The 27,779-nt window shown below is 31.9% G+C and overlaps 1 protein-coding gene across 1 annotated transcript; it reads right to left on the bottom strand.

Annotated features, from left to right (window-relative positions):
- On the bottom strand, positions 1–26,943 carry Pop1 (POP1 ribonuclease P/MRP subunit). The gene is given in 13 exon segments (XM_076476643.1): positions 1–418; positions 420–1,094; positions 1,096–1,367; positions 1,533–1,625; positions 3,221–3,382; positions 7,149–7,626; positions 7,629–8,128; positions 9,117–9,204; positions 9,862–10,095; positions 16,618–16,799; positions 17,208–17,319; positions 22,788–22,996; positions 26,842–26,943. Coding segments are annotated over 12 exon segments (3,270 nt in total). The 5' UTR covers positions 22,995–22,996; positions 26,842–26,943; the 3' UTR covers positions 1–151.
- Between the last annotated feature and the right edge of the window lie 836 nt (positions 26,944–27,779).

The raw sequence follows: 27,779 nt of genomic DNA, 5'->3' as shown, positions 1-27,779 counted from the left end.
TCATAGCTGTTGTATGTTTAAAGTATACATCATTTCAACATAAAGGAATGTATTCTGTTATACAGTAACATTTTTTGTCGCCTCCAAAATGTAACAATCGTTTGTGCAAGCATAAGTTGTACATTTTCTGTTGCATACTTCGAACATACCATTAACACAAAACATTAATCATAGCAAAACGATACTGGAATGAATTCTGGTCTCTGACAAGAACAACTGGTTGAGCATGGTTCTCACATGCAACTGCTAATAGCTTCTGAATTCCTATAAAAGCACAATATCCAAAACCAATTCCACGAGCATGGACAAAAGAAAATCCCCCAGTTTCAATAAACCCAATAATTTTTCTAGATGATTTGAGAAGATCTTTCACTTCAGGTTTCTTCAACTGCTCTTTTTTCCAAAGTTGTTTGTTTCTCCCCAGGCTTTAACTCTGGTGTTGATTTTGTTCTTTGAGTTTTTTTCCTTGGTTCAACAGGTCCACCAAATTTTGGATCTTTATGTAATATTGTAATATCATCAGTTGTTGGAATACTGATTGTAGCAAACTGACATGGTGTTCCCCTTCCTATTAGAGAAACTTTCACCCACACAACTGACCTGGCCAAAATTGGTATTTTCTCCAGATGATTTTGCAACCTCTGAACAATATCCGATTTTTGAAGCTTGTTAGCTTTCTCTTGTTTCGCTTTATGCTGTAGGATAAAATCACAGGATTCCTTTAAGACACGTAGATGTCGCTTCCCCCTCAGTACGAAAAAAGAAGTAAACTCAAAATTGTCTAACATTTCACTCTTGGAATTACTGAAGTCATGTAGAATTGGATAATCTGTGCCAGTTATGACGTGCTTTGTTTCAAAGGTCCCATTTCCAGTGGTGTATTTGTCCAACCCATCTGAAGTATCATTATCTGCTCTGACATTAAGACAAATACTTTTGGATTTTGTATATTCGAGTTCATTTCTTTTCCGTTTCAATGGTAAAATGCTGTTTCCTAAGGTTTGAGACTCATCTTTCCTCATATTCTTACTCTCCAATTGTTTGTAAAATTCTGCAAGCCATTCATTAACAAGTTCTGTCCATGGATTGAAAAAAAGGAGACTGAACACTCAGTTTTTCAAAACTTGGCCGCTTATCTGGAGGATAACGATAATGTTTCTTTGTCAGTTCTTTTCTAAGTTTTTCAGCAGTCATATTGCCACTTTTTGTGTCTGCATAATGGGAAGGATACATAGGTACTCCAGTTTCGAATGAAACACTATTTAATTCTCGTAATCCAGAAGCTCTGGCTCCTCGATAGATCAACGCAATCCAAAATGATCGAGCCCATCCTGCTGGAAGGATCAAGTCCCAACCACTTCCATATCCTATTAGAAAAAGAAGTACATGTTTTAAGATGTAAAGGTTAAAGAAACTGTTCCATAAGACTAATTGAAAGTAAGGAAAATGCAAAACACATTTACTCTATTCACTGAAAGGTTTTACAGTCAAATAGATAAACTGATTATTGAATAACAAGTGAAGTATCTCACCAAGATTACTACAGGATGGATCTTCACATCCAGGATTTTGAATAAGCAAAACAGGTATACGCGACTCATCTTCTCCCAGGTCTAGCCGTGAACCTACAAGATTATTAATATTCATTAACTAATTTTTTTAAATTATTATAGAACTTCTATTTCAAGAAACATTATTTGACAGATTATTTTAATTTCTCTTTAATTGTTTTCATTATATTAAGAAACACTTAATTTAAAGAAAAACAGCCAAAGAAAAGTTCTGCATTAATAAACAACCATTATTAGCTAACAGCTTACTCACATTAGGAATTACTCCATTATCTTATAAACTGAACTGATTGGGTCCAACAAACATAACTGTTTTCAGTTTGTTCTGCTTTTTTTTAGTGTAAATATAAAACAATTAGTGAAAGCAAAGGTGAATATGTTACAAAATTTCAACATTACATCTGATAACGTCTACTGCCCAATAATAGGCCTGATCAGACCAGCAAGATATGACAAACACTGTAGCAGGCTAGGCACTATATTTATATCATCCATTTTCACAAAGGACAACTGCTAGTGTGAATCATGATGTACTTTAGCAAGTGCAGTGCAATTATTATCAATGTTATTTTAAAAGGTTTTATTTATTTATCTTTGTTACTATTCTATTTAAATTAACTGTACTATCTTTCACAAGAAATAGAGAACAAGTGAGAGTCTTCTTGCTTCAGGAGTAAATTATGTAACCACAGAATCGATAGAGGGAACTATATTAACAACTTTAAGAAATCATAATGAAAATAAAGAATGTGTTAGAATGTCACCCTCACTACACCTGCTATATCCAGTTCCAAGGAAGCCTTTTATCCAATACCAAGCTCAGACTTGCTAAGATGTTTTATGAACCAGCAGATCATATTACAAAGAAATACACACACACACACATTTTTCCCCAACAAAAAACTTCAATGAAAAGTGATCTAATTAAACCGTATACAACAAAATAAGTGGATGATGACAAAATATTATAGTACAATCATACCTCACACTATTTACAAATTTAATTAATTATATGAAATTATACAAGTTTCTCATGAATGTTGATTATAAAAAGCAGAAGGTTTTGCATGATACAAAGAACAAAACTTTGTTACTATACAGATTATACATCTTAAACTATTCAATGAATCAGAGCATCACATATACCCACCCAAAATAATACCAAATATTGACGGATTTAACATATGATCACAATTTTTATCTATTTCAAAAGGTTCATATTTGTCAAAAGCATATTTAGTTCATTAATTATTTAAAAACAAATAGTTACTATTCTACAACCCTTATAAATAACCAAATCCAGTTTTTGACTTGTTTTCTCTAAGTGAGAATCTGGAAAATGTTATAAATGCATAAATAGCTACAGCAGTACTCAATAGGTCATGTACATTTGCCATGCAGCACTAATCATATTCAGTTCAAAACATGTCAGTTTGCTAACCATTATCAATGGACACAGACCATATTCAGTAGGTTAATGACAATTTCCAAAAAGTAATAACTTCTCAGATTGGGTCATAGTCTAAGTATATACTAATTTTCATTCAACTATTTTGAGAAATCTTGTTGACAAACACATACAGAGTGAAAACATAACTTCTGTTCATCTTCAGTGGTGTAAGTAATAATGATAACAGAAAAAGCAGTACCTGGTATTAGTAGGTGGGATCTTAACTTGTTGATTTCACTTTCAGACATCTTGGTTCTTATAACTTCATCTCTAGTTTCAGGATCCCACAGTGGAGACAGTGAAACAGAAGAAATGTTTTGGAGCCAATTTACAATAGCAGGATGTGTTTCGTCACATGACACTTTAAGAAAAAACAACATAATTCCTATCAGAATTAGGCACTTAAAGCGATATAAACATGTACATAAATTATTGTTGTATAAAATAAATGATTAATTGACTTTCATCATGAAAATCGCCAACTAGTCATTATTAGTTTCTAATTACCATTTTTAATTTCAACTATCTAGTAATCAAAATATGGCTGTAACATTTGTTAAGCATAATTTTATGAGTTACAATTTTTGTTTAATGTCATCTCACAGAAGAACAATAGATCAATTTCCTGTAGCTATTTCATATGAATAATCAATTAGTTAAATACAATTGAGTAATTAACATGACAATTAATTGCCTAGCTCAAATACTCATGATAAAACTTGTATTTATAATCTGGTTGTAATAAAAAATATATGTAATATTTTAGTTAAATTAACTGTGCATACTACTTAAACGTTGAACCAAAATGTAATAACAAGTATAACATCTGTATTACAAACAGTTTCCTGAATTTCCAGCAAAATCCATATCAATCACTGCAGTATGCATTTATTATTGAATATATATAGTTTGTTCACTACAGAATGATATTGATCATAAGGCTTTTAAAATTTTATGCTTTCTTGTAATGCCAGTTGCTAGTTTGTAATTAATCTTTGATGCTCACAGGCTTGACCACCATTTTCTTTGTTTTGATGAAATATTTCTTTTCCTTGAATTTGAAGCAAAGAATCACTTACCTGACCCTTTTCTTCAGCTTGAATCTAGATGAAGCCATGAAACAAAGCCATTTATGCAAAATACATATAACATGTAGCAGGAAACACCAATTTGTTCTCATTTTCCTTTTAGTTAAGTAGCCACTTAGTATTTGGTCAACCACATTCACTCCATCTGCATCAACACTGGATTTTTGGTTAATGTATTGCCAATGTTTGGTTAGTCATACATAATACTCAGAGTTATCTACTATTCTCTTGTTTGAACAATTTAAATTTAGGACATAAAATTCAGTTGAGAATTTGGCACAACTTTTAACAGAAACCATTCCAAGTGGTATTTTGGTTCTTTCACATTGTACTAAGTGGTATATCTAGTAATCTCTTAGCCACAACTTCAAATTCACAAATAAATTATCACATTATTTCACAACTTTATTTTCTGACGTTAGGATCACATCCAGACAATTTTCTTGTCTTTATCTTCTTGACTGTTCTGTTCCTCCCAATACATTTACATATTATAAACATAATATGCATCACTGTCATGATGTACCCAAATGTTTATGCCTCATGTTCCAGACTTCCTTGGAATTCACTGTGTTAATGCTTGTAAAAGTATTGTTCTATCAATGTCTTGGGTTACAAAGCTCCTCGAGTTTTGTTTGATTTATGAACACCATCACACTACAGAAATACTGTTATTTTGGGATCCAAAATACTTTCATCTTTCATTTTAATACAGTTTTTCTTCCTATGTTTTTCATTTCAGCAATTAAAACAATGATGTTCATCATGAATAGATTGAATTCAGTTATAATTGTGCCAGTATTTCTTTTTGCATACTGTATTTGACCTGCATTTCTTTGCAAAGCATGCATTATAAACCACTTCAGTTCTTCATCAGTATCATCATGTCTTTCATTACCAGCCTAATTTTCATGTGGGTTTGTATCACTAGCATTTTCATCAATATATAAATATTTTTCACTTTCAATGTTCAATACCATGTAGTTTTTACTAAATTCAGTTGCCTTCAGAACTAACCATATTTTAAGCTAACATATTTTTGACCCTGGAATTCTATTTTACTCATTCTAAAATTATTAGAGAAGAGATCTAGTTATGAAGCTGATTCCAGCTTCAACTTTAGTCTAGAAGTACCCAGTGACTCTGATATTTATTGTAACATTTCATAACTATGTTATTTCCTTTTAAAATATTCAGTGTAAAGAACTGAACAAATTCTGAGTAAATTCACTCATTTGCAATATAAAACACATGAACATCAATGTCTTGAGAATTCATTTGAACTTCAAGAATAATTAGTGTGATTAATTTCAATATCTACAGTATCCTTGTTAATATTTTATTGTATAAATTGTACATTATTAGAAAACCTGTAACTAACAAAGACAGATTATATACGTATAATATGGTACACAACAAGTTTAAAAAAAGCTCTAGAATCTTATGAAGTACAATGAATGAATGACAAGACATTTATTTATCTAGGCAATGAAAAAAACTGTTGACTTCAGTCAAATCCTAAGAATGTTTAAGGATCAAGTTTTTTTTTTTTCAGTTCAGTGTGGTTTGTGTGTTTCCTGGTAAGCATAAAGCTATACAAAGACTAATTTTCTGTGCTCATCACAAGTATAAAAACAAATTTTTATCATTACAAGTTCAAGAGCACTTCAGTACAGACATTAAATCAATGGCACTTGTTTTATTTTTGTAATCCCAATAAATTATTAAATTTGAATGAAGAATAAATCTAGATTTTAAAAAAAAAAAAAGCCTGAATTCACTCCAGTGTACTTCATTCACCACACACACACACACACACACTACAGAGAGAGAACTTCAAATATATTTCCATTTCATAGTTAAAAACACTCAAAGAACACAATGATGGATAGAAAAAAAAACAATTTCATATCTTCACTGTGTACACTGAAGTATGTATTGTTAAAGTAGTCACAGCTTCAAAGTTACACAAGATAATTACTAAATGTGAACATTCCTATAATTATATTTATAATATACAACAACAAAAAAAAGGTTTTTAAGAGAAGCAGAAAATTCATAGTTATATAATTGCACTTAATTTGCATGTAAAAAGTACAGTAAGTGTAACACCAATCTCACAACAGCTGATCACAACCAAAAAACAGAGGAATAGGCCTAACTGGGAATCGAACCCAGAACTCCCACTCAAGAAGAGGTGGGTGTGTTACCATTACACCACTAGGCTTGTACAGAACTGATCACTGATTGGTGAAAAATATGTTTTAGACATAACCTACTACAAAATTATATTTATAAAAGGAAAAAAGTGCACTAAATTTAGCATTTCTAGCAACTGATGTTACAAATGTACATGCAATAAAAACAAAATTAACGTGTTCAATTATTTTCTTTCACAATTTTACTTTATTCTATATAAATTAAATTATTGATTAAGACTGCACATACTGTGTTAATGCAAACATAAACAGTTTCTCTCATAATAGCGTAACTTAAAAAAACATTAAAATCTTTATATAGAAGAAAACATGAAGACATGCTAATCCATAACTGCAATGATTAACTTTAAATACATTACTTTTACATGTACAGGTAATGTTTTTCTGAAGATTTATGTTGCTGTAATCTGATTATTGTACTGATGAAGCATCAGTGGCTGCAGTTTACAGAAATAAAAACAGTGTTCGAAAATATATTGTTACAATAATCCTGTGGTAAATTACATTTTACCAGTTGAGAGCTAAATGATAAATATTAGCAATGACAGTATTTGATATTTACAAAATATCAAATAATTCAGTAAAAAGAGTTTTAAATTTCAAAAGTTTCTAAAGTACTGAAGTTTGATCGATGCTTAGTTAACTGTAAATGAAGGTAGACATGCAATTTTTTTTTAAATAATTTGCAACTGCATCAATTACTGCTTATAATTACAGTATTAATATACTTTAGATCATTAACTGATAATAACAGAACTATAATAGGTAAAACATGTTTGGTTGGCATACAAGAAAAATGGCTATGGAAAAAAAATATTACCTTTGGAATTATTCATAATTTTGGTTCTGGTTTTCGGAAGATCCAGTCTCGGGTCCTGTACAGTTAGTCCAAAGACCATGTTTCTTGGTAACTCTGCTGGTGATTGAACTTCTTTCATTTCCTCCCAAATCTGCTTCTGTTTTTCTAAACAGACTTTAGCACTTTCACAGGAGTAATATTTTTGCCACCATTTGATACTCTTATCTTCTTCAGTTTCCATAGCAGCAGATTGCTGATTATCAACTTTGACATTTTTATCAAAGTTGACATCAGAAACTTTAAGTACATCCATAATCACCGCTTGTGCTAGTGGCCCTGTAAGACGAAAACGAACTAGCGTATCTTTTAGTATCACCATTGTAACATCTTTGTTGTCATAAATTTGAATTCTTTCAAAATACCTTTGCCTGAAGTCATCGTTTTTATCTTCAGTTTTCTTTTTAAGCATTGCTTTGGTTCTAGAGATTTTAGGTTTTATTTTACTTGATGTTTTGCTATTGTTATTTCATTGGATAAATTGATTTCTTTAGTCATCGGAATGGGCTCTTTGAGAGATCCACACGAGCTACCTTGACTTTGTTCCAGAACTTTTTCTTCCTCACATTTCTTTAAATCTTGAGGTTTAGCTTGTTCAAATATTCCTTTATCTTTTTCTGTTAGCAAAGAAGGATCATATTCATGTGTAATTGCACCAAGCTTGTCCTTCAAACTAGAGTTTTCCATAGGAAGAAGACTTTTCTTTTGCAATTCAAATACAGCTGCAAGTTCTGTTACAAGCTCATCATAACAAGAAGGATGAACCCAAATCCATAACTGCCTCATACGGTCAGCAGGTGGCTTCATTTGGGCATCTTCACTCTCTGGCTTCCATAAAAATTTCACTGGTCCTATAGCCCCGTAGGGATATCTGGTGGGATGGTAGAGCATTACAGATCCTTCTCGAGTTCCCTTAAGGTAAAACTTGGCAGCAAAGGTCAAACCTGATTGTATGTAAACAATATAAAATAAAAACCCTTTTAATAATGTGCAAACTATTCAAATGCTGTCTCTTTGCAACAGAACAAAGAGACACATGTAGCAAGCTTGTAACTGAGATTGCTTTAGATACTCAATGTGGGTCAAATTATTTTAAGTAAATGCTTGTGGCTAAAACCAAACAAACATATTTCAAACATATAACATTTTCATTCTCAGAAACCTAGAAATATAAGTTCTATTATGCATAAGAAGTTAAACCAAAAGAAATTTAGACTATTTTCAATACTATCTGGTAATAAACAATTTACCACAGTAGGAGCTGTTTATCAGCAATTATTCAGACAGTCATAAATTTATAAAAATAAAAAGTGTTCAACAATCACACCACATTTGAATGGTACTTAGACAATATTTAGAAATCTGAGCTTTAACAAGGAACCATTAGAAGGTAACTAGGGCAAGTCATATTTAAACTACCATATTTTCTTATCAATTTAGATAGTTCATTTTTGTAAAATTTTACTAATTACCAAGTAAGTTCTGTTGTAATTTTCAATGTTACTGTACTGTTTTGTCACAACTTCAAAATCCATAATTCTGTGTTGTCAAAAGAATGTGTTCCACAAGGATAGTGATGGGGAAAGCTCTATTCATATCTTAGATAACATTGTAAGGTTTTTGTATGGTTTACATTGTGACTTCTAATAACATGAAAATGATAATTCTCTCTCTCATTCTCAGATAACTCCCAAATAAGAAAATTCTAGAAATGGCACCAGTGTGTTGTAAGGGTAAGTCAATTACAAAAATAACATCTCATAATGTCATAGAAATTCGCATGACCAAATTATCTACCATATTCTTCATTTACCATTCACTCTTGATGAAGAAAGATCTGTCTTCTAAAAGGTTATCACACAATGATATTCATCTTTACTTTTCATTTATAATAATAAATTAATGAAACACAGATCACAAATTACAGTGTACCTGTTTCTAAACTTGTAAACTTTGAAAGGCCTTGCAACAGCTTTTGTTCTGTACCAACTAGCTCAATACATCCATAATAAGAGAGGTCCTTTAGAAAATAATGATAAATATTAGTTATTAATTAAAACCCTATTAACTATAAATAACTAATAATTTATTAATTCTAAAGCTACTGGAATGTATGTAAAAGACAAACTAAACCTAAATAAATAGTCTATGGAAAGTCGCAGGTTATAGAAAACAAATTTCTATTCCGACAGGAATTACTGAATACTTAGCAATGCATATATGCCTAAAAAAACTGCAGTGTCACAAAAGGTGATAATTATGTTCCTAACAACTTAATAATCCTGTGTTGTTTTAGACTATTCAATCTTACACGATTTTTAAATCTTTTAGAGGATTATCTTAATTTGTATGCTTCAATTTTATCATTAGATAAAATGATTTAAATGATACAATTTTAAACCTAAAGATTAAGTTGCTACTTTCTAGTAACACCATTTTACAAACAAATAAATAGTAATCAATACAGCTTTACAGGCAAGATGCAGATTTGAAGGTTGGTTTTAAACCTAAATAATAGCAAAATGAATACATGTACCTTGAGTTCTGACAAAAGGTACAATGTTTAAAAAACTATACACACAGACTTGTTAAATTTTCTTTTCAGTATCAGATGGTCATAAAATGAATTTCATCTCATACCATGCAATGAAAAACCTAATAAAAACTATAACTTTACCTGAAGCAAAACATGATGAACAGATGCTCTGTAGGCAGCTCTTACACTCTTATCATTTGGATGAAGTGGAAGCTTATAACCCCACATCTCTGTCATTTTAAACCGTTTGGCAAACCAAATGTGAGTTTCAAGCCAAATATGCTGCCTCTGTCGACGAGTGTATTCAGCTAAAAGATTGCTTGGCCTACGACGATAACGTCGACTGGGACGTTTGGATGACTTTGTTTTATTTATCTATAAAACCAACAACAACAAAAATAAATATATAGAATGCATATATCATTCTTTACGTAAAGCAAAATACATTGCAGCTAGTATTTTTCTTAAATAATAGAGTATTATAAAAATACCTTTACCTTTTGAGCAATATTGGAGAAGAAAAAAATAAATTATTCCCATAAATTATCATGTAAAGATTCTACTACTTGGTAAGTAGAAATATTATGTAATGATATACCATTTTACCCCCAACACTCAGTTCTAAGTAACATCACTAAGATTACGTAAGATTATCAGTAAAGAACTTTAAAAAAATTGTTCAGGTACAATAACAGGAAAAAATAAATGCACAATATGCAATTTTATGAGCTAAAATAGGATACAACAACCAAAGCAGTGAATAATTCCACCAATAATACTGCTTAATAAGGCAAAAACCTTGAAACTCAAAACAGGAAATAATGAAAAAGACAGCAAGAAACAAATCTTTTTACTGCATGTTGTCATAGAATCTAAACTACTCGTATTCCTCTTTAGAGGTTTTATGTCACATAGATTGCATGAGTGACATTACTGTCATGTAACTATTACGTACCTTCTGCAGAATAAAATGCTTCACTTCTGAACCTGTAGATCACTGTTTAACCATGATAAACCTAAGAAACCATAATTTCACTTTTAACAGAGGATTTTTCTTCCGTCATCCCAAGAGAATTAAAGCATTGAATGTGAAAGTTTTATTGCTGGATGCTTGAGAAGTGTAAAGAGAAGTTACGTAACTGAAATCGGTAGATCCTAAAATACTGTACAAGTGATTTTTAAGTGCTAACAAAAGAATATCACAAATGAACAAATTCCACCATGAAATCACAAAGATATCTTTTAATAACTTTGAAAGTGCTACATTATAAGAAAATTATCAAATATTAAATTCCCCAAAGGAATACATACTGCTGCCACAGTGAAGGGATCAATGCCAAAAAAACCTCTTGGAGATATTATGACATGAATGTGTAAAGTTACCAGCAAAATTAACAAACAATTTCTGGCATCCTTTAAAGTTCTCAAAGTCATAATCAAAAGACAATAATCTGTTATCTGAAATTCCACAGAGAACCGACAAGATTTATCAACTACAACTGTCTTACACAAACAAAGATTTATGTGATACATTGCATGAACAGTTACATCATATTATTTTAATAGAAGTTATTCTAAGATCTTGTGAATAATTATTATTTAAGCCCTTTAACTCACATCAGCAACAGTTCTATTTATCTAGATTTTTTATTTTATCATAAACAAAAGTAAAAAGGTTAAAAAAAAATTTAAATAAATGTAAAACTTGTAATGTTTCACAAATCGGGTAGTTTGTATTAAAATCAAACCATTGATGAAACTGTATTTCTTATAAAGCAAATTCCCAAATACCAGATTTTGTAATCTTTATGTAAAATAGTTAAAAATAAACATAGGCTTTTCATTCATGTTTAATTGCTTTAAACAGTTTGTTGATTGAATAATTCATAAGAATAAATTAGTAGCTTTGTTTATTTTAGAACAAAACTTTGCAGGGCTAACAACTGTGTCTACCTACTGTGAAGAACTGAACCTTATATTTTAGCAAAGTAGTTTGGTCTGTAAATTTACCACTATTCCAAGATGGAATAAATTAGTGGCATCAACATGTAACATATTTTTGAACAGATAATGGGTAATTTAATTTATTAGTGCTAATCAATTACTCAAAAGTATGATTAATTAAATTTATCAGTGTTAATTTATTTTGGTTATTACAGTTTTCTATTTTTCCAATAATCATTTAATCAAAATTATGATTACATACTATATAAATTATCATGCAAGTAATCAAGTTATTGAAATTATGGTTTCTAGTTATTACTATTTTTGGTTATTCCAACTAATTAAATTGTTGTTACCAAACTTACTTGCCCCATCTTCGTTATGGTGAAGCTACTGTTTGCAACTGTCAATAATTTTAAACTACTGGCAAGATAGAAGACAACTAGCAAACAAAACTACTGATGATAGCATGTTTTTTTTGTTTTTTTTTATTGTTTTTGCCAAAATATTGACTGAAAGGAAAGCAAATGGTTGGCAAAACTTTATTTCTTCATTTATAGCAGGGTTTAAGAAATGCTGTACTAATTAAATCAATTGAAATTGAATAACAAGTGATGGATTGCTTAATTAATAAATATTAGCCAGATCTAATCTTGAAATGCCTGTAAAAATATTGAATGACTGATTAAAAAGATCTCAAAATGCCAAACATTGAATCTTAAAACCCTCAAACAAAAATTTCATTAATGATTTTTAGAAAACAATCAAAAATGGTTGTCATCAAGGTTAATTAGTTTACGTCATGCATCTAATTATAGCATTATGTGTCATAAATTGCACATTATCTTTCAAAACAAAAATATACTTTTTACTTAGTGCAACATTTATGAAAATATGGTAATCATATCTAACGTAATAGTTGTACAAGTTCAGATAAATGATTTAGTTCTGACATAGCATAAAGAATTGAAAATGTTTACAAATTTTAAAGGGGGGGGTTGATATTTAATTCCTCAGCTTGTAAATAAATCAAGATGGATTTGTTCTACACATGTCCAGATTGCAGTACTTAATTCAATAAACAACATTTAAAACATTTACATTTATCATATAAATATAGATTAAATTAAAAAGCATCATATAAGCACCTTGAAGACACATGTACAATAAATTTTGCTCAAAGTACAAGGGCTAACTACACCAATCATCCCTGATTTAAAGGTGATAAACTGAAGTGAGTGGTTGGTTGGTTGTTTGATTTAGTGTTTTAAAGCACAAAACATCTAGGCTATCTTTGCCAAACATCCAGTAAAAAGGTAAAAGTAAATTCAGTAAAATTCATAAAAGGAAATTAAGGTAAAAACAACAACAAAAAACAACATTTACATGTTACAACATTAAGAGAAAAACTACAGTAATACAAGTTGTAAAGGACTTGCTGTAGCATAATTGTAATTATCATAACTCACCAGGAAGACTAACAAGTAAGTACAAAATACACATTCAGTCACCTGAAGTTGGCCTTTCCAGTCCAGGTTCCAAATTATTTGATGTTATGGCCATTTTCAAAGAGGAAAGTAATGAAGCTTTAAAAGACGTGTAGGAAAATTTTAATAATAACTCGCCAGGATGACTAACGGATAGTTCAAACAGCAATGTTAGTCACATGAAGTTGGCTTTTCCAATCCTGGTCGAGTTATTTAACATTATGGTCATTTTCTAATTTCAAATCAAACTAGATGGACTGTGATTCTTAAAAGGGAACCACACTAAAAAATTGAATCTTGTCCCATGTGACTTTGGAACTGGTGGTAAAAGACAAGCAGGTTGTGAACTTTATCCAAAATTCCTTCTGGCTTTGATGTCTTACCCACCAACCATGTGCATGGGCTTGCTGGAAAGCGATGCGGTTCGAGAGTGTGGGATATCTATGGAAAGTATTCCAGGCCCATTTTTGAGCCTTCCATGCCATGTGGCAGGCAGGATTCCACCACGGACAAGGATATAGTGGAAAACATGTCAAGGTTTTAGGAATACATTGAGTAGCTGCTTGTATAATACAGTCAGTTACTGCTGCCACACAGTCATCTATCGATGGCTTACATATGATGGCATGATTAAGTTATGTGAGAGCAGTGAAAGAGGGACAGTTTGCCTGATCCAGCTTCCACCAGGACATGAGGGTCAGGTGGCAATGACCATGGCCAGTTTCTCAAAATTATAGGAAAATGATCACTGCCTTGTGGATTACTGTCAACCTTCCATGAAAAATGGAAGAATAATGAAGGTGAGCAAACTGAGAGATCAATAGCAGTAAAGGACTGATGAGGTGCAAGAAAATAAGTATAAGAACCAGTATTAAAAAGACAAAGGTTGTGATCAGAGAGCATAAGCTCTACAGAGCAACCCCTCCTATCAATATCAGCACTTCCCAGAGGGGACAATGTCCATTAAAGTCTCCCAGGATTAAAAACGGAGATAGCAACTGTTTAATGAGAGCATCAAGGTCCGATTGCTCATATATCTCTCCAGGTGACAGGTAAAGAGAACAAACAGTGATGGTATGACCCAAGGAAACATGGATGGCTACAGCCTCCAAGGGTGTGTTGAGTGGCAAAGACAGGGTAGGCACATGCTGATCAACCAACACTACCACCACTCCATGCACTCATCCATCACACAGCCTGTTATTTCTGTACAAAGAAAACCACCAAAAGGTGACTGTATAGGCAGGTTTCAGAAAAGTTTCCTGTATGGCAAGACACACAGGATGGTAGGAAGCAATCAGTGTTTTGATGTCATCCAGATTAGAACATAAACCTCGACAGTTCCATTGTATAAAGGTGGCCATTTTTATTTACATGTAGGCAAACTGGGTGGAGAACCCTTCTGTTTACAACCACGTCTTTTTTTCCTTACTGTCTTTATTCGAGGGAGGTCTATCGACCTCTATGAATCTTGCCTTGGGCAGGTCATTGCTGTTGGAAGGGGATTCCAGTGACTAAGGACATGAATAAATGATTGTTTAACATCTTGGGGTGGGAGATGAAGATGTATCCAAGGAAATGCCTGTACCTGGAACCAAAGGATGTGGATCTTGGAGTTTGTTGGAATGTATGTAAGGGACAAAGATGGGTGTTGAAGTTGATTCAACTTTTTTAACCATGGAGGTCAAAAGATTTTATTTGTTTTGAGAATGATTCTTTTGGAGGCACAGAGAGATCTATTTGCACTCCCACTGTCGTTGTGGAAAGATGAAGTGGTGGACAGCAACTTATGAGCCTCAGGACAAGTAATGTTATGAATCATTTTGAAACACTGCACTTCTTTTTCTTCCAACCATTCAGGGCAAGAACAAAAGTATGATGGGTGAGAGCCATTGCTATTGATGCAATGAGGGTCCATTTCATAATCACAGGCACTATAGGCCTTGCCACTGCAATGAGCACTCATCAATGAATCACAACATGATGTCTTTGAGTGACACTGGAAACAAAGAGGGTTCAGAATGTATGGCCATACCCTGCAATTAAGATAACCTGCCTTGATGGTGGCAGGTGGACATGGTGATATAAATGTCAGAATGAGAATATTGGTTGGCATCATAATTCCATCTTTGCAAGCGGAGATACGCCTCACAGCAGACTCCTTGAGTGGAGAAACCAGCGAGAATCTTACTCGAGGATGTTCTTCAAATCCCTCTCAACAATAACTCCTCGTGATAAATTCAAAGTAGCACGAGGTGTAACCTCAATAGATATATCACCAATTTTCCTTAGAAAGCAAGAGGAGTTCACTGTGTTGAGATGTAGATGTTTTTACCAATATGTTACCAGATCGAAGCTTCTTTACTGACTTTGGAGAGCCAGCAAGTCACTCCAGTACTTTCTGAACAAAAAAGGGAGACATTTACCCCAAAGACTTATCTGAAAGAGAATGTAGTATTAAAAAATGAGGTACAACAAGTGTTACAGGTGTTGAAGATTGCTGCTCAAAATCTTCAAGATGTGGTCGTTTACCTATGGACTGTTTTTTTACTATTTTATTTATATTTTTATTTGGAGGATCCATAATACAAAAAAAAAAGAAATTTCAGTGCCCACTGACCCCACCCACCATGTAACACTACAAAGGGATGCACTACAATGTCAAACAAGGACACTGCAGCAGCACCAGGGTTTCGTGAACACTATACCCAAACACCAGCATCAGATACAATCAATCCCCCTGGTACTTGGTTGACCCTAGCCCAAGTGGACCAGCTGACTGACCCAAGGGGGGCAACCCATCTACAGGAATTCTAGGCCAACATTGTGTGTTCAGGTTAGACCCTTAAACCACCAGGTTCCCCTCCTCCCCTTCACAGGTTGCCATGCACGACAAACACGTGGGTGGATGTTTAGATCCCAGAGGAGGTAAATTGAAAGAACATAACCTTCCCTGGGAGGTCCCCCTCACCACATACAGGAATCCACATCGAGGGGAAACTGAAGTGAAAGAAACTAGCAAACACTACCCACTGCAAATTCTTGGGCTATTCAGACTAAAGAAGTGTAATTTACCATCACATTATAATGACACCATAGCTTAAAGGGTAAAAATATTTAGTAGGATTTCAACTCACAATCTGCAGGTTGGAAGATGAGCACTCTAACCACCAAACTCTTAAGTACAAAAGTCACATAGAAGCATTAATGGCCAAGACATCTCTAATTAAAGTCAAATAAAGTAGCTTATGCATTGTACAAATATCTGGACCAAGTGATAAATATAAAACTGTATAAACCTTTTTATTACAATTTTACAAGCATAAACGTAAACCCATGTACTGAATGTGCAAATTTACACCCTGAAGTTTAGCTGCATTTGAACAATACTTTAATTACAGAATCAATTTTTTTATACTTATGTTAACATTGAGAATTTTCCATTTTTAACTACCAATATTTCTACCTCTTTTGCTGCTCTATCTCGTAATCTTCGAGGCAGTCTTTTGACATTGTGACTTGCAGCTCTACGGCGCATGTGTCGAGGAAGTTGTTGCATGGGAAGTTTTGGAGACTTCTTCTCCACCTCAGCAAGAAGACTTGCTATTTCCTTGGCTCTGCTCTGGGCATACTTCATTACATTTAATTCTGGAATAAACGAAAAGATGCACAAGTGAAAAATCACAAAAAATATCTTTCCTCTTATCCATATATTTAGGGGAAAATGTTTACTTTAAGTAACAATAAAAACTTGTTTCTGTATTTAGAAAATGCAGAAAAATAAAAAAGGTGTGTTAGATTATTGCTGGATTATACACAAAAATACATATATCAATGTACAGTAGCTTCACTAGCTTACTTTTGGGAAGACCAAGGCTTTTTTAAAAACATTTCCTTACAAAATTAAAGGACTTAAAACTTGTATAAATTTATATTAAAATCTGATTTGTTAACTATTTGTACACATATTGACCATAATTCTAACAAATCGTGACATGCACTTTGACCTACCTAGAGCAAGAGGGTTGACACTAGTTAAAAGAAACTAATCCTTACCATAAGGCAATAATACTTCTGATATGGGATTTGACTCTGAACACTCAGATTCTAGGAGAAACTCTGATTGAGATGATCTCAAAGGAACCTGTGAGCTTGTTCTAGGTGTTGGCTACATTCAAGAAAGGAGATACATTATAAACAATAAGTACAGTAAATAACAGATGTTTATCCTGGTTACCTATACGTAGATTTGACTTTTAATTTTATATGCAATATCTTTCTGTTTGTACTTACCTTTCTATTCAATTTTAATTACATCATCAAGTATTATTAATACAATTTTTTTCAACAAGATAAAAATCTAAAGCTGTATATTTTTGGTTTTGATACAACTAAACATTTTCATACACTGAACACTATGACCTAAACATAGGATCTATAACAGTTAAGATCTATACATAATATAGCCTCTGTCACACTCTCCATGCTTTAAATGGTTAATTGTTGGGAAAAAACATTAAAATGTTTCTTTTCAAGAGTACATTACAGATAATGTATTAATTGTTTGCAGTTCCTAAAATTTCATGTCAATGTTGATCCATTATTCTTCCAATGTGCTAATCAGTCAATCAGAAAAGAAAAAAAACTTAAGAGACAAATGTTTCTTTTTGTGAGGGGCTTTCTCTGTTGACTGATTGAAGGAAACATTTAAGGTAGGATCATAAACACAAAACACAGAGAAAGGAATGCATTTCAGTAAATATTTGTTGTCTAGTACATTTTTCTTGGGAGTATTACATATGCACGTGCATGATTTTATTGTACCACACCAAATAAAATTATATGAATTGATTATCTCTCTTGACACTTCTTACATACATGACAAATGTCAGAAACCACTCATTCTGATAACAATTTTTCCTTGCATTCAGTAAAATGACAAGGAACAGTGGCATCCAGCAGAAACAATTTCTATGGCTTCTTAGCAAGCATAAGTGCTCTAATGTGTTTAATGCAACTATTACATCAAAACTCAAATATTTCTGCCAACAATGTACTGCTGTCTGTCTTTTTTTTAAAAAGAAATGCAATAAAAGTTTCATTATTGCAATAGTACATGGAGTGACATAAGATGGTTGTGAAAGGCACACTAGACAATCATTCTGCTTACACACTGATACAAAGGAATGGGTTGACTGTGCATTTTATATTTATTCATCAAGATGTTTAGGAAAATTACCGCTGACTTATTTCAAACGATATCTGTTTGTAAATTATAAAGTACATATACAGTTTCTTTGTTATTTTGTACAAAGAATGTATTAATCAATCAATTAACCTACTTCAGAATATAATTTAAGAAAAATACATTTTTAGCTTATTTACAATTTAATTTTAGTTTTTCAAGTAACCCTATTATAATGTAAAACAAATAGAACAAACTCCTATAAGTCACACAGATTATCACTGGATGATTAGCAAAGAGTTAATCTATAAGCACTCGTACATATTTCCATTGTAATGAAATACTAATTTTTCATCACTGATTAGCCACAAGCAGTTTTATGTTTCCCAATGTTCAAGGTTGTCTATAAAAATGGTAATAAAATGTGGGAAAACATTTGTGATGACTTGCCCTTAACTGGCAAATTCCCGAGCACTAACGTTTATTAACTGCTTCCTACATTTATATAGATGAGACAGCTGAGGAAAGCTTCTGATTATTTAGATGTCAGTAATTTACAATATATTAGGAATGTTAAAGTTCCTGAAACAAATTTTGTTGAATAACCAAGGCTGAAGAAAGGTTCTATACTTTTATTTCAACTTTTTAAAATATTTATTTTAACTACCGCATTATCATGCAATCTCTTACATAGTGTTTGATATTTGGACATTACATGTTCTTTAATTATCTTAATAGCCCTCAGCACCCATTCATATTTTTAAGGAAATTATTTTTTAGAAATAAGAGAGGAAAGAGCAAACCACTATGATACGTGTACTAATGTAGAGACTTTTTGAGTGATAATTATTTCATAGTAAAGATTACAATGAATGTAATGTCTCATTTCTTTTCATCCTAAATGTTTTACTTGCAAGTTTTATTTAAGATAAACATTTTCTTGTTTTTATTTCTACTATATATTGCTATTTAATATTGTTTAATTTTCCCATACCAATTTGAAAATATGCTTTGAGGTTGGTTTATCATCTGCTTTATTGCTGGAATATTATCAAAAATGTAAATGTAATTGTAATGTCAGTGAAGGGAAAAACATTGAAATCAAATATTCTCAGCAAATTTGATTGGATATTAAAAGTTGAAAAGTTTAATTTGGACTCTGAAATTGAAACCAAGGAATAAATTAAAAGAATTATGCTGTATTGTAAGCTTTATGACTTTTTATTTTATATACAAATATAAACATTCAGTTCCTTAGAAAAATGTTTGTGACCTGTAACATATATATGCAGACTAATGTTCAAGATAGAGTTATAAAATTTGATAGACTATACATATACCTTCCAGTAAATAAAAATGTGTACACATTTAATAAGTTTTATAAATACCTTATGTAAAATGACTAAAGTATTCTCTTACATATGCAAACAAACAGGTTACAAATATTTAAGAAAACAATCATCTTATTGTATTTGTGTATCCATAGTTTGCCATTTGTTAATTTTTGTAAAAAAGGGGAGATTAGGGACTTGTTATATTCAAATAGTTGAACATTTTTTTGCCAGGCTAATATCAATATACACAGCCTTTTGAAGTAAAGGCTTTCATTAAAATTTGTCCAGAGAATGAGAGTATTTAGTTATATTAAATGTATCAAATTAAAATTGAGTATTAATAAAACAGTGAAATGCTTGTCATGATGGATTAATACCTTAATTTATTTTATGAAAAACAAATAAGTTGAAATGTAATAATGAACAAAACTTGCTATCCAACTGATAAATGTGTAACAACTAAGGTCAGAATTGGCAACGCATCATGGATAGGCAAATATACAGGGTGTTCGGAAAGTCATTGAGCAGTTTTGAAAGCAGCGATAACAGCATTCATTCAGTCTATTTCAAGCCAGCAACTGATAGCAGTGTTTAGAAACAAAATAAGAAGGATCCAGGCCTGTATTGATGCCAACAGGGGTCACTTTCAACATTGTTTATAATTGTCATTCATATTTACCTCCTGTATTCTGTATTGAAACATGTCTGTTAATAAATATATAAGTGGACAGTAACTTTCCAAACACCCTGTATCTGTATATAAAACAAAATTAAAAACTGAACACAATTGCATACATTTATGTACCAATTCCAGTTGTTTAATACTCCAGGTCACATTATCATGAAACAAACCTCAATAAGATGTCATTTTTGCATCTATTTCCAAATATTAAGATTCAAAATAAGTTTAGTAAGATTGGATTAGAACTGTATAGTGACAACAGTAACATGGAAAACAAGTCCATGCTGTCCAACAAGGTCCTTTGTTTGCTCTCCATGTCAGTAGACTGAAGATTTCAAAATCATTACACGTAGCAACCTCAAGGAATCCAATATAAATCTTGATATTAACATCACTATACGTCATATTCTCCACCCACAAGAAGTTAAATGCGACAGCTTAGTCTTTTCTTCTTCTTCAAGAGTCTTAGTTTTGCACAACACTTCTTATACTAGTATTTGTCTGAACTTAATTTCAATAAGACTGGGAGAGCCCTTTGTAAATGTATCACCTTGTATCCTTTTGCTGTTTGTCCTAACAATTACCTCAGTCCTGAAATTTAATGCTTTAAGTGATGATCACTAATCAACCAAGATGTTTTCTTACTTCATAACTTTGATATTTTAGAAAAGCTGGCAAAATTCCTTCTTTACAGTAAATCATAACCAGAAACACATGCTATTGTTGAAGAGATGTTACAAGCCAAAATCATGATATAATCTAACTGGTAGTTTGTGACACTCAAACCCACTGTGAAGTCTATAGCACATTTACTAGCCGAGTGTATGTGGATTAGATACGAGATAACAGATAAGTTTACTGACAGTAAACAGTCAGTGAGTAGGATCTCCAATTTTCCCTCCTGTCAACACTTTAGTATTTTCTCTCACAACCAACTTATTTTGACAGTCAACTGAAATACCTGTAGCATAAATCCAAGTATTTCTTCAAGTAACTGTTCCTATTACAACCCAAGTATTTCTTCAAGTAACTGTTCCTATTACAACCAGTCACAGAATAATAATCAATACATCCTAATATTCATTCACAACAATTGAATCAATTATTAGCAGGTTACCTCTTAACAAAAGCTAATATTTGTAGATATGTTAATCAAAGAAAACATATCTGTAAGCAGGATGAGCTTATGATTACTACAGTTCAATAATAGTCCCCAGTTATGAAACTATCACAAGTTCTTATGATTTCCACAACAAATAATGCAAGTTATATGTGTTCAGTGTTTTTTAAACAAACTTAATTTCATGCAAACAGCTTATTTACTATTAATTATGAATAGACAGGAATGTTTAATGTTAATGTGAAGTAATAAGTAACAAAGGCACCATGGGCATCCACAGAAATATTTCTACTTGGGGAGGGAACAAGTCAAAATCAAGAAACAATGAACATGTTTTCAAATGTTTTTCCATTACAGGCAAGCTTCAACAATTAAGATTTGCTGAGTTTATTCTTAGTAATGTTAATTTAAGCCATACTACAAACTTGCAGCTATATACACTCCATAACAGTAAATTTTGGTTGACACCAACCATATGGTCTCATGGGATATTTGAAAGACTGCATCAGTCTCTTCGATAATCTAGTGTCAGTATTAACAGTAGATAGCAACAGGTTGCCCTGATCATACTGTGTCAGAGATCAGGATGTTGAAAAGACCATGTCGGTATCTTTGATGACTTGTGATAGCAATGTTTTTCATAAGCTACAGGATAAGTATATGGAGGTTTTAAGAAAAACTGTTGATAAACCTGGCAACTTTTATTAGAATTAAGTGTAACAAGTAGTATGAAATTGTGAAATTAATTAAAAAAGGAGTTATCTTTTTCATCTGAGAGAGGAAGCAAGTGCACCCCTTCCTAAATTGGTTGCAATAGGGTGTTCTTTTAATATAAGCTTGTTTGTATACAGCTGTATAAGTATCATACAGCACTAATTGTGTACATAAACAATGCACATTTTTTATTTTCATTTAAAATTTAAAACACGATTATCATTATGTGCATGTTTTTAAAGTACATTCATTTTTTCTTATTTGTTATGGATTACATGTAAAATAAGAAGGTTTACAATCAAATATAAACTAGTAGTTATAGTGATATCATTAGTAACCTATACACGTTAGTACTATCAAGTGTACGACTCTTCTTTCGGTATTTTATTTTGAATCTTCGAAGGTCAAAACCTACCATTTGTTACAGCTCTAAAATGAAGTTATTGAACACAGTGACATTAATCTGCAAACTTACAGCTGTACCAGCAGGAGACTACTGCCTATGATTGTTGTGCAAGAATCAATATACAAGCACTTATTTCAGTTTAAACTCACTTTACAGAAAATAAAAGTTATATAAAACAAGTACGTAAACATTTACCTGTGATGAGAGCTGCATTCCATATGGCAAAGCTTTATATTTTGGGCAAGATTCACTAGAAGTACTGATACACGGCTTCTCCATTTGAGTGACATAATCCCGATAATAGCAGACGGCCTGACACTCTGAACCATTTGGTGGAGAACTGGTTCCTTCTAAAGATCTACTGTTCTTCCTATCTTGGCTTTGAGATGTAGACTCTGACATTTCTAGAAAAATAAAATGTTACTTCAGGCTGCTTTTTTTCTCTCAATTAAAAAAACCTGTTTAAAAACACTCAACTTCAATTTGCTTCTTATTTCTACCATCAAATATATTGAATATATAAATCTTAACACACTTAATACTAAACAGCAATAAAAAATGTGGGTATTACATCATTCAACATGTTGATTTCTCTTTTGCCAGCATGACTCAGTCTAAAACAATATTCTGTATCTTCAAATGTACTGCATCCTGTAAATCGTAATAAGACAGATAGGATGAGATATATTGCATTCACTTGTAAATGTGGACCTATCCAGATTAAAGTTTTAACATGTTAGTTCCCAAGCCGATTTTACATACACTTTCCAGGGCCCCATTAATCATTTTACAATTACTTTTGTTAGGAAAAGTGTACCTGTAGCCATTTAAAAATAAAATATAGCATGACTCACTGGGGCTTACTGGAAGACTATCACGACTCACCAGTAGGTCATGTGGGAGCCAACGTGTTAAGTACAATAAAAATGTTAATAACCACATGGTTATTAAAATGATACATTTGTATCAAATTATTTATTAGAAAAGTTAACTTATTTAAAATTAGTTATCTAAATTTGTTAAATCTCAGTATAATAGTAATAAATGGTGAAATACACAGTTTCCAATACGAGCTACAATAAATATTAAATTATTTGATATTACCTTACACACAATCTGCAAAAAAGTATGTCCTACATTCTCACATGGCCATCAAAATTGCGTTTGTGGAAAAAAGATGCCATTTATATTGTATTCATGTTCAGTTTTGGCATTCTGTTCAAGTAAAAATGTTGAATTGTTGGAGCCAACCAATGGAATAGCTTAAGAATAGAGAGAAGCTGCAACACTGTAGGAGTTTAAAGAGAGATTGGATAAGTATTTTGGAGACCAAGGTTAGTAGTAACAAAGTTTAGTTACATCGCTTGGATGAAGGGAGTGCAATAGTGAAAGAAAACTGGAAAGCCTAGATGGACCAAATAGTCATATTATCCCCAAGGAATGAAATGTTAAAACATCAGTTGTTATAGGTTTTGTTTGACTATGTAGGCATAATAAAATGCCACTATAAAGAGAGAAAATATTGGTAAAACAGCACCCGTAAGTCTATAATCATTATTACAGCTGGGTGATTAACTCAATCAACATAATCTATTACCTTTGAGCTTCAGTTATACAATTAAGGATTAATAGAAGATTAATCAATTTAACCATAAATCGAGTAAACTCAATAAATAATCATATTGCAATTTTTGGTTATTTCTAATTAATTGAAAAATTGTCATTCATTATTATTTTGAAATAATTTAAGGTTGTTCAGCTTAATCCATTAGTGGCACAAATCACTAAAAACAAATTAATTTAAACTGGTGTTTCCAACTATTACTGTTTTCAATTGTTTTAATTAATGAAGTATCATGCTAAAATAATAAATTAGTTGAATGTAACTGACAGAGTCCAGCTTCTAGCTATTATTAACATTAAAATCTTGTCACTGTTCCATTGACAAAATTGACGAAAAGAACAGACAAATAACTAATTTAATAACAATAAACAAAAGTGAAATTTATTAAAATATTAATATGAAAGGTTTTTATAACCTTGTTGGTGATTCAACTAACTCGCATGCTGCATTGACATGCATATAGACATTCCATGGTTTTTAAATTATCAATCATGCGATTTATGTTTATAAATAAAATATGATACTGATGGCATGAATGTGTAGTATAGCTGCTTTCTACAGTAATATAGAAGCATTCTTTCCCATGAATAATTTTCAGTGAAGCCAAATTATTCATTCTTGTGCATTTTAAATAATGAGTAAAAGACTAAAAAGTTTATTATGGTTGATTAAAAACAAAGATATCCACTGTGATACACAATGGCATTAGTGTTCATAGAGAAATCTTATAAATATACAGATAGACAATAAAACTTAACATCATTGCTTTTGAAGACAATTAAAAAAAGGGAATTATAACACAGACAATCAGGTTTGAAATGGTCCTTAAAGACTGCTCTTGTAGAGAAGCCCTTGAGAAACAAACAACTCTATTTTTTTTCATGGAACAATACTGTGAAGTATTGGCCTTCTCTGCTGTACGTCAAGAAAAAATTAATTATTTCAAATAAAGCCTATACTGTCTTCCAAATTTTAAACTTGGACCTTCTCATCCTGGTGTTTGCAATACAGCCCAAATAAATCAAAGATCCTTTTACAATCACTCACAAGGAAAATTTTGTAAACTTCAATAAAATAATTTCTTATCCTTATTTTCTGAAGAAAATATATTTTAACCAAACCTATAAAATACCCATTCCATTTCAGAATCATTCTAGTGTCTCTCCTTTAAACAGTTTCCAGCAAATCACAATTCATTCTCAAACAAGAAGACTAAATTGTTGAGAGTACTCTAAATGAGGCCTAATTGATGATTTGTTTGTATAGAAGAAATAATTTATTCCTTTTGCTTGTTATCAGCTTTATTACTATCAACAGAACACTGCTTTGATGGCTTGAATGAATTACCCATCCATATGTGATGTTATTAAGTGGATTCCTTTCTATACTAAATTTGTTATCCAATTTATCACCCAAATACATTATGTTGGACTTTCTATAATTAAAAGTTATTTACCAAACATTTGTCTAAATTACATGTTGGTCCAAGACATTCTATACTATCAACAGTATATGGAGCTTCAAACTTCTATCTTTCAGGACAGAGGGCAAACCTTTACCAGAAAGACAACATGATATTTACAGCGGCAAAACTAAATAGAAAATTTTAATGTTGCCAGAACTTTCATGATTTAACCACAGGCAAATAAAAAAAAAAAAAGACAGCAGTAGTCAGGTCATTATTATTGTTACAACAGGAAACATACGAAGGACAGGTGGAAATTGAAACCCATACAGATTTGATAGGAAAACTAACAACATCCAAGATAAAGGAGTTGCAAATATTAAAGACTGATAATATTGAATTGAGTTCACAAGTGCAAGATACAACTTAAAAGTAAGATGTTGCAGGCTTTCATGGTAAACACGAAAAAGTACTTCACTATACTAACTTACTAAATCTTCTTCACTCACATTATTTACATACATTTTTGCCAGTAAAAAAAAAAAAAAAGTATATAAGCAAGTTTCAAATGCTAGTACTTATAAAATTATGATTAAATATTAGTTCCATGTTCTTATCATATGAATTCCATGTTAATGTACAGTAGTATCTAGAAAATATCCAGTATTCAGAAAATATTTTGAAACTAAATGTACTGCAATACTGTTTGAAAATGTTTATTGACAGGCCAGAGCTAAAACGTGGGCTTCCTATAAGTACCACAATATTGTCAAGTTTCTAATACATATTACACAAAAAGTAATAATATTTATACCATGGATTTATGAATATTACTGTTCCTGATGACTTAACCCTTGTTAACAGCGGTTTCGGTATTCAACCTTGCGAGAGTTCTGCAATGGCACTAATAAATATACCTGCCTTTACACATGGAAAACGTAAACTAGTATCAATTAACTTAGAGAAGACTAGAAAAGTTGCACATATGAATTTACGCCCTAAAAAAAAAAAAAGTTGACCTTTTGAAAGTCCTCAGGTTATAGGGTTTTTATTTCAGTAATAGTACTAATAATAGTTGCAGTAAATAACCAGAGGGTATAGAATATATATGTCTATGGCAGTCTTACAGTCTAAGCATTTATTTACAACATATTATCACAGCAAATATAAACAAACTACCATATTATGCAAATATATTACTTTCATTTTTACCAACTTACCCTTAAGATTATCACCGTATTTAGCACAATGAAAATCAAACACTTTAACACACCCAGTCTTGCTTATTTATATCATTTAACTAAGAGCACGTCAAACCCAGCGTCATCTACTAACCAAATTTAATATTTACCTCGTTTAAAGTATAATATGTAATATCTTTTCTTCAGTTCATTCATATCCTAGAAAAATGAATTGTACAAAATAAACAAACAAAATTGTTGTTTTTTTTTAAATTTTGCGCTAGCCCTCCTTAATTTAGCACTGTAAGACTAGAGGGAAGACAGCTAGTCATCACCACCCACCGCCAACTGTGGGATTGACCGTAACATTATAACATCCCCACGGCTGAAAGGGCGAACATGTTTGGTGCGACCGGAATTCGAACCCGCGACCCTCGGCTTACGAGTCGAACGCTTTAACACACTTGGCGATGCCAGGCCTGAGAAACAAAATCAGTTAAGCTGAATTATAGAAAAATTCTTTATTGGTTAATAACACGACTTTTTCCTTTTGTTAAATAATTTTTATAGTTACTTTTATCTGTTAGTTTCTGCCAATTTCAATTGTCATCCTTTTTAAGAAATCATCTTGTAAATTGTGCATCCGAGTTTGAAGAATCAACTTAATTTACGGAAATGTGTGTTATTTATGAACATTGATATGCGCTAGAAACATATCAGGTGTCCACAGAACACAGATTCTGATGGTGTTATATGAAGAATTTAGGAAGTAAAGGCTGAAAAAGCGTGTACAAACACACTAAATAGCCAAATAGGCAATGTTGAGTGAGTATATTTTATTTTCAATTGGTCGACTTCGAGTTGATTGAATAACTTCTAGTAGTTGCTTAAGTAGTGAGCAGGTCGGAAACTCGACATCCACACAGGATAAAGACAAAAACAAGGCTTATGTAATACTACACAGTTATTTCAATCCA

Source organism: Tachypleus tridentatus, chromosome 13, assembly GCF_004210375.1.
Source record: "Tachypleus tridentatus isolate NWPU-2018 chromosome 13, ASM421037v1, whole genome shotgun sequence".
In the NCBI taxonomy this organism is placed as follows: Eukaryota; Metazoa; Arthropoda; class Merostomata; order Xiphosura; family Limulidae; genus Tachypleus; species Tachypleus tridentatus.
The sequence above is the reverse complement of the archived record's forward strand: the minus strand, read 5'-3'. Positions and strand labels throughout refer to the sequence as shown.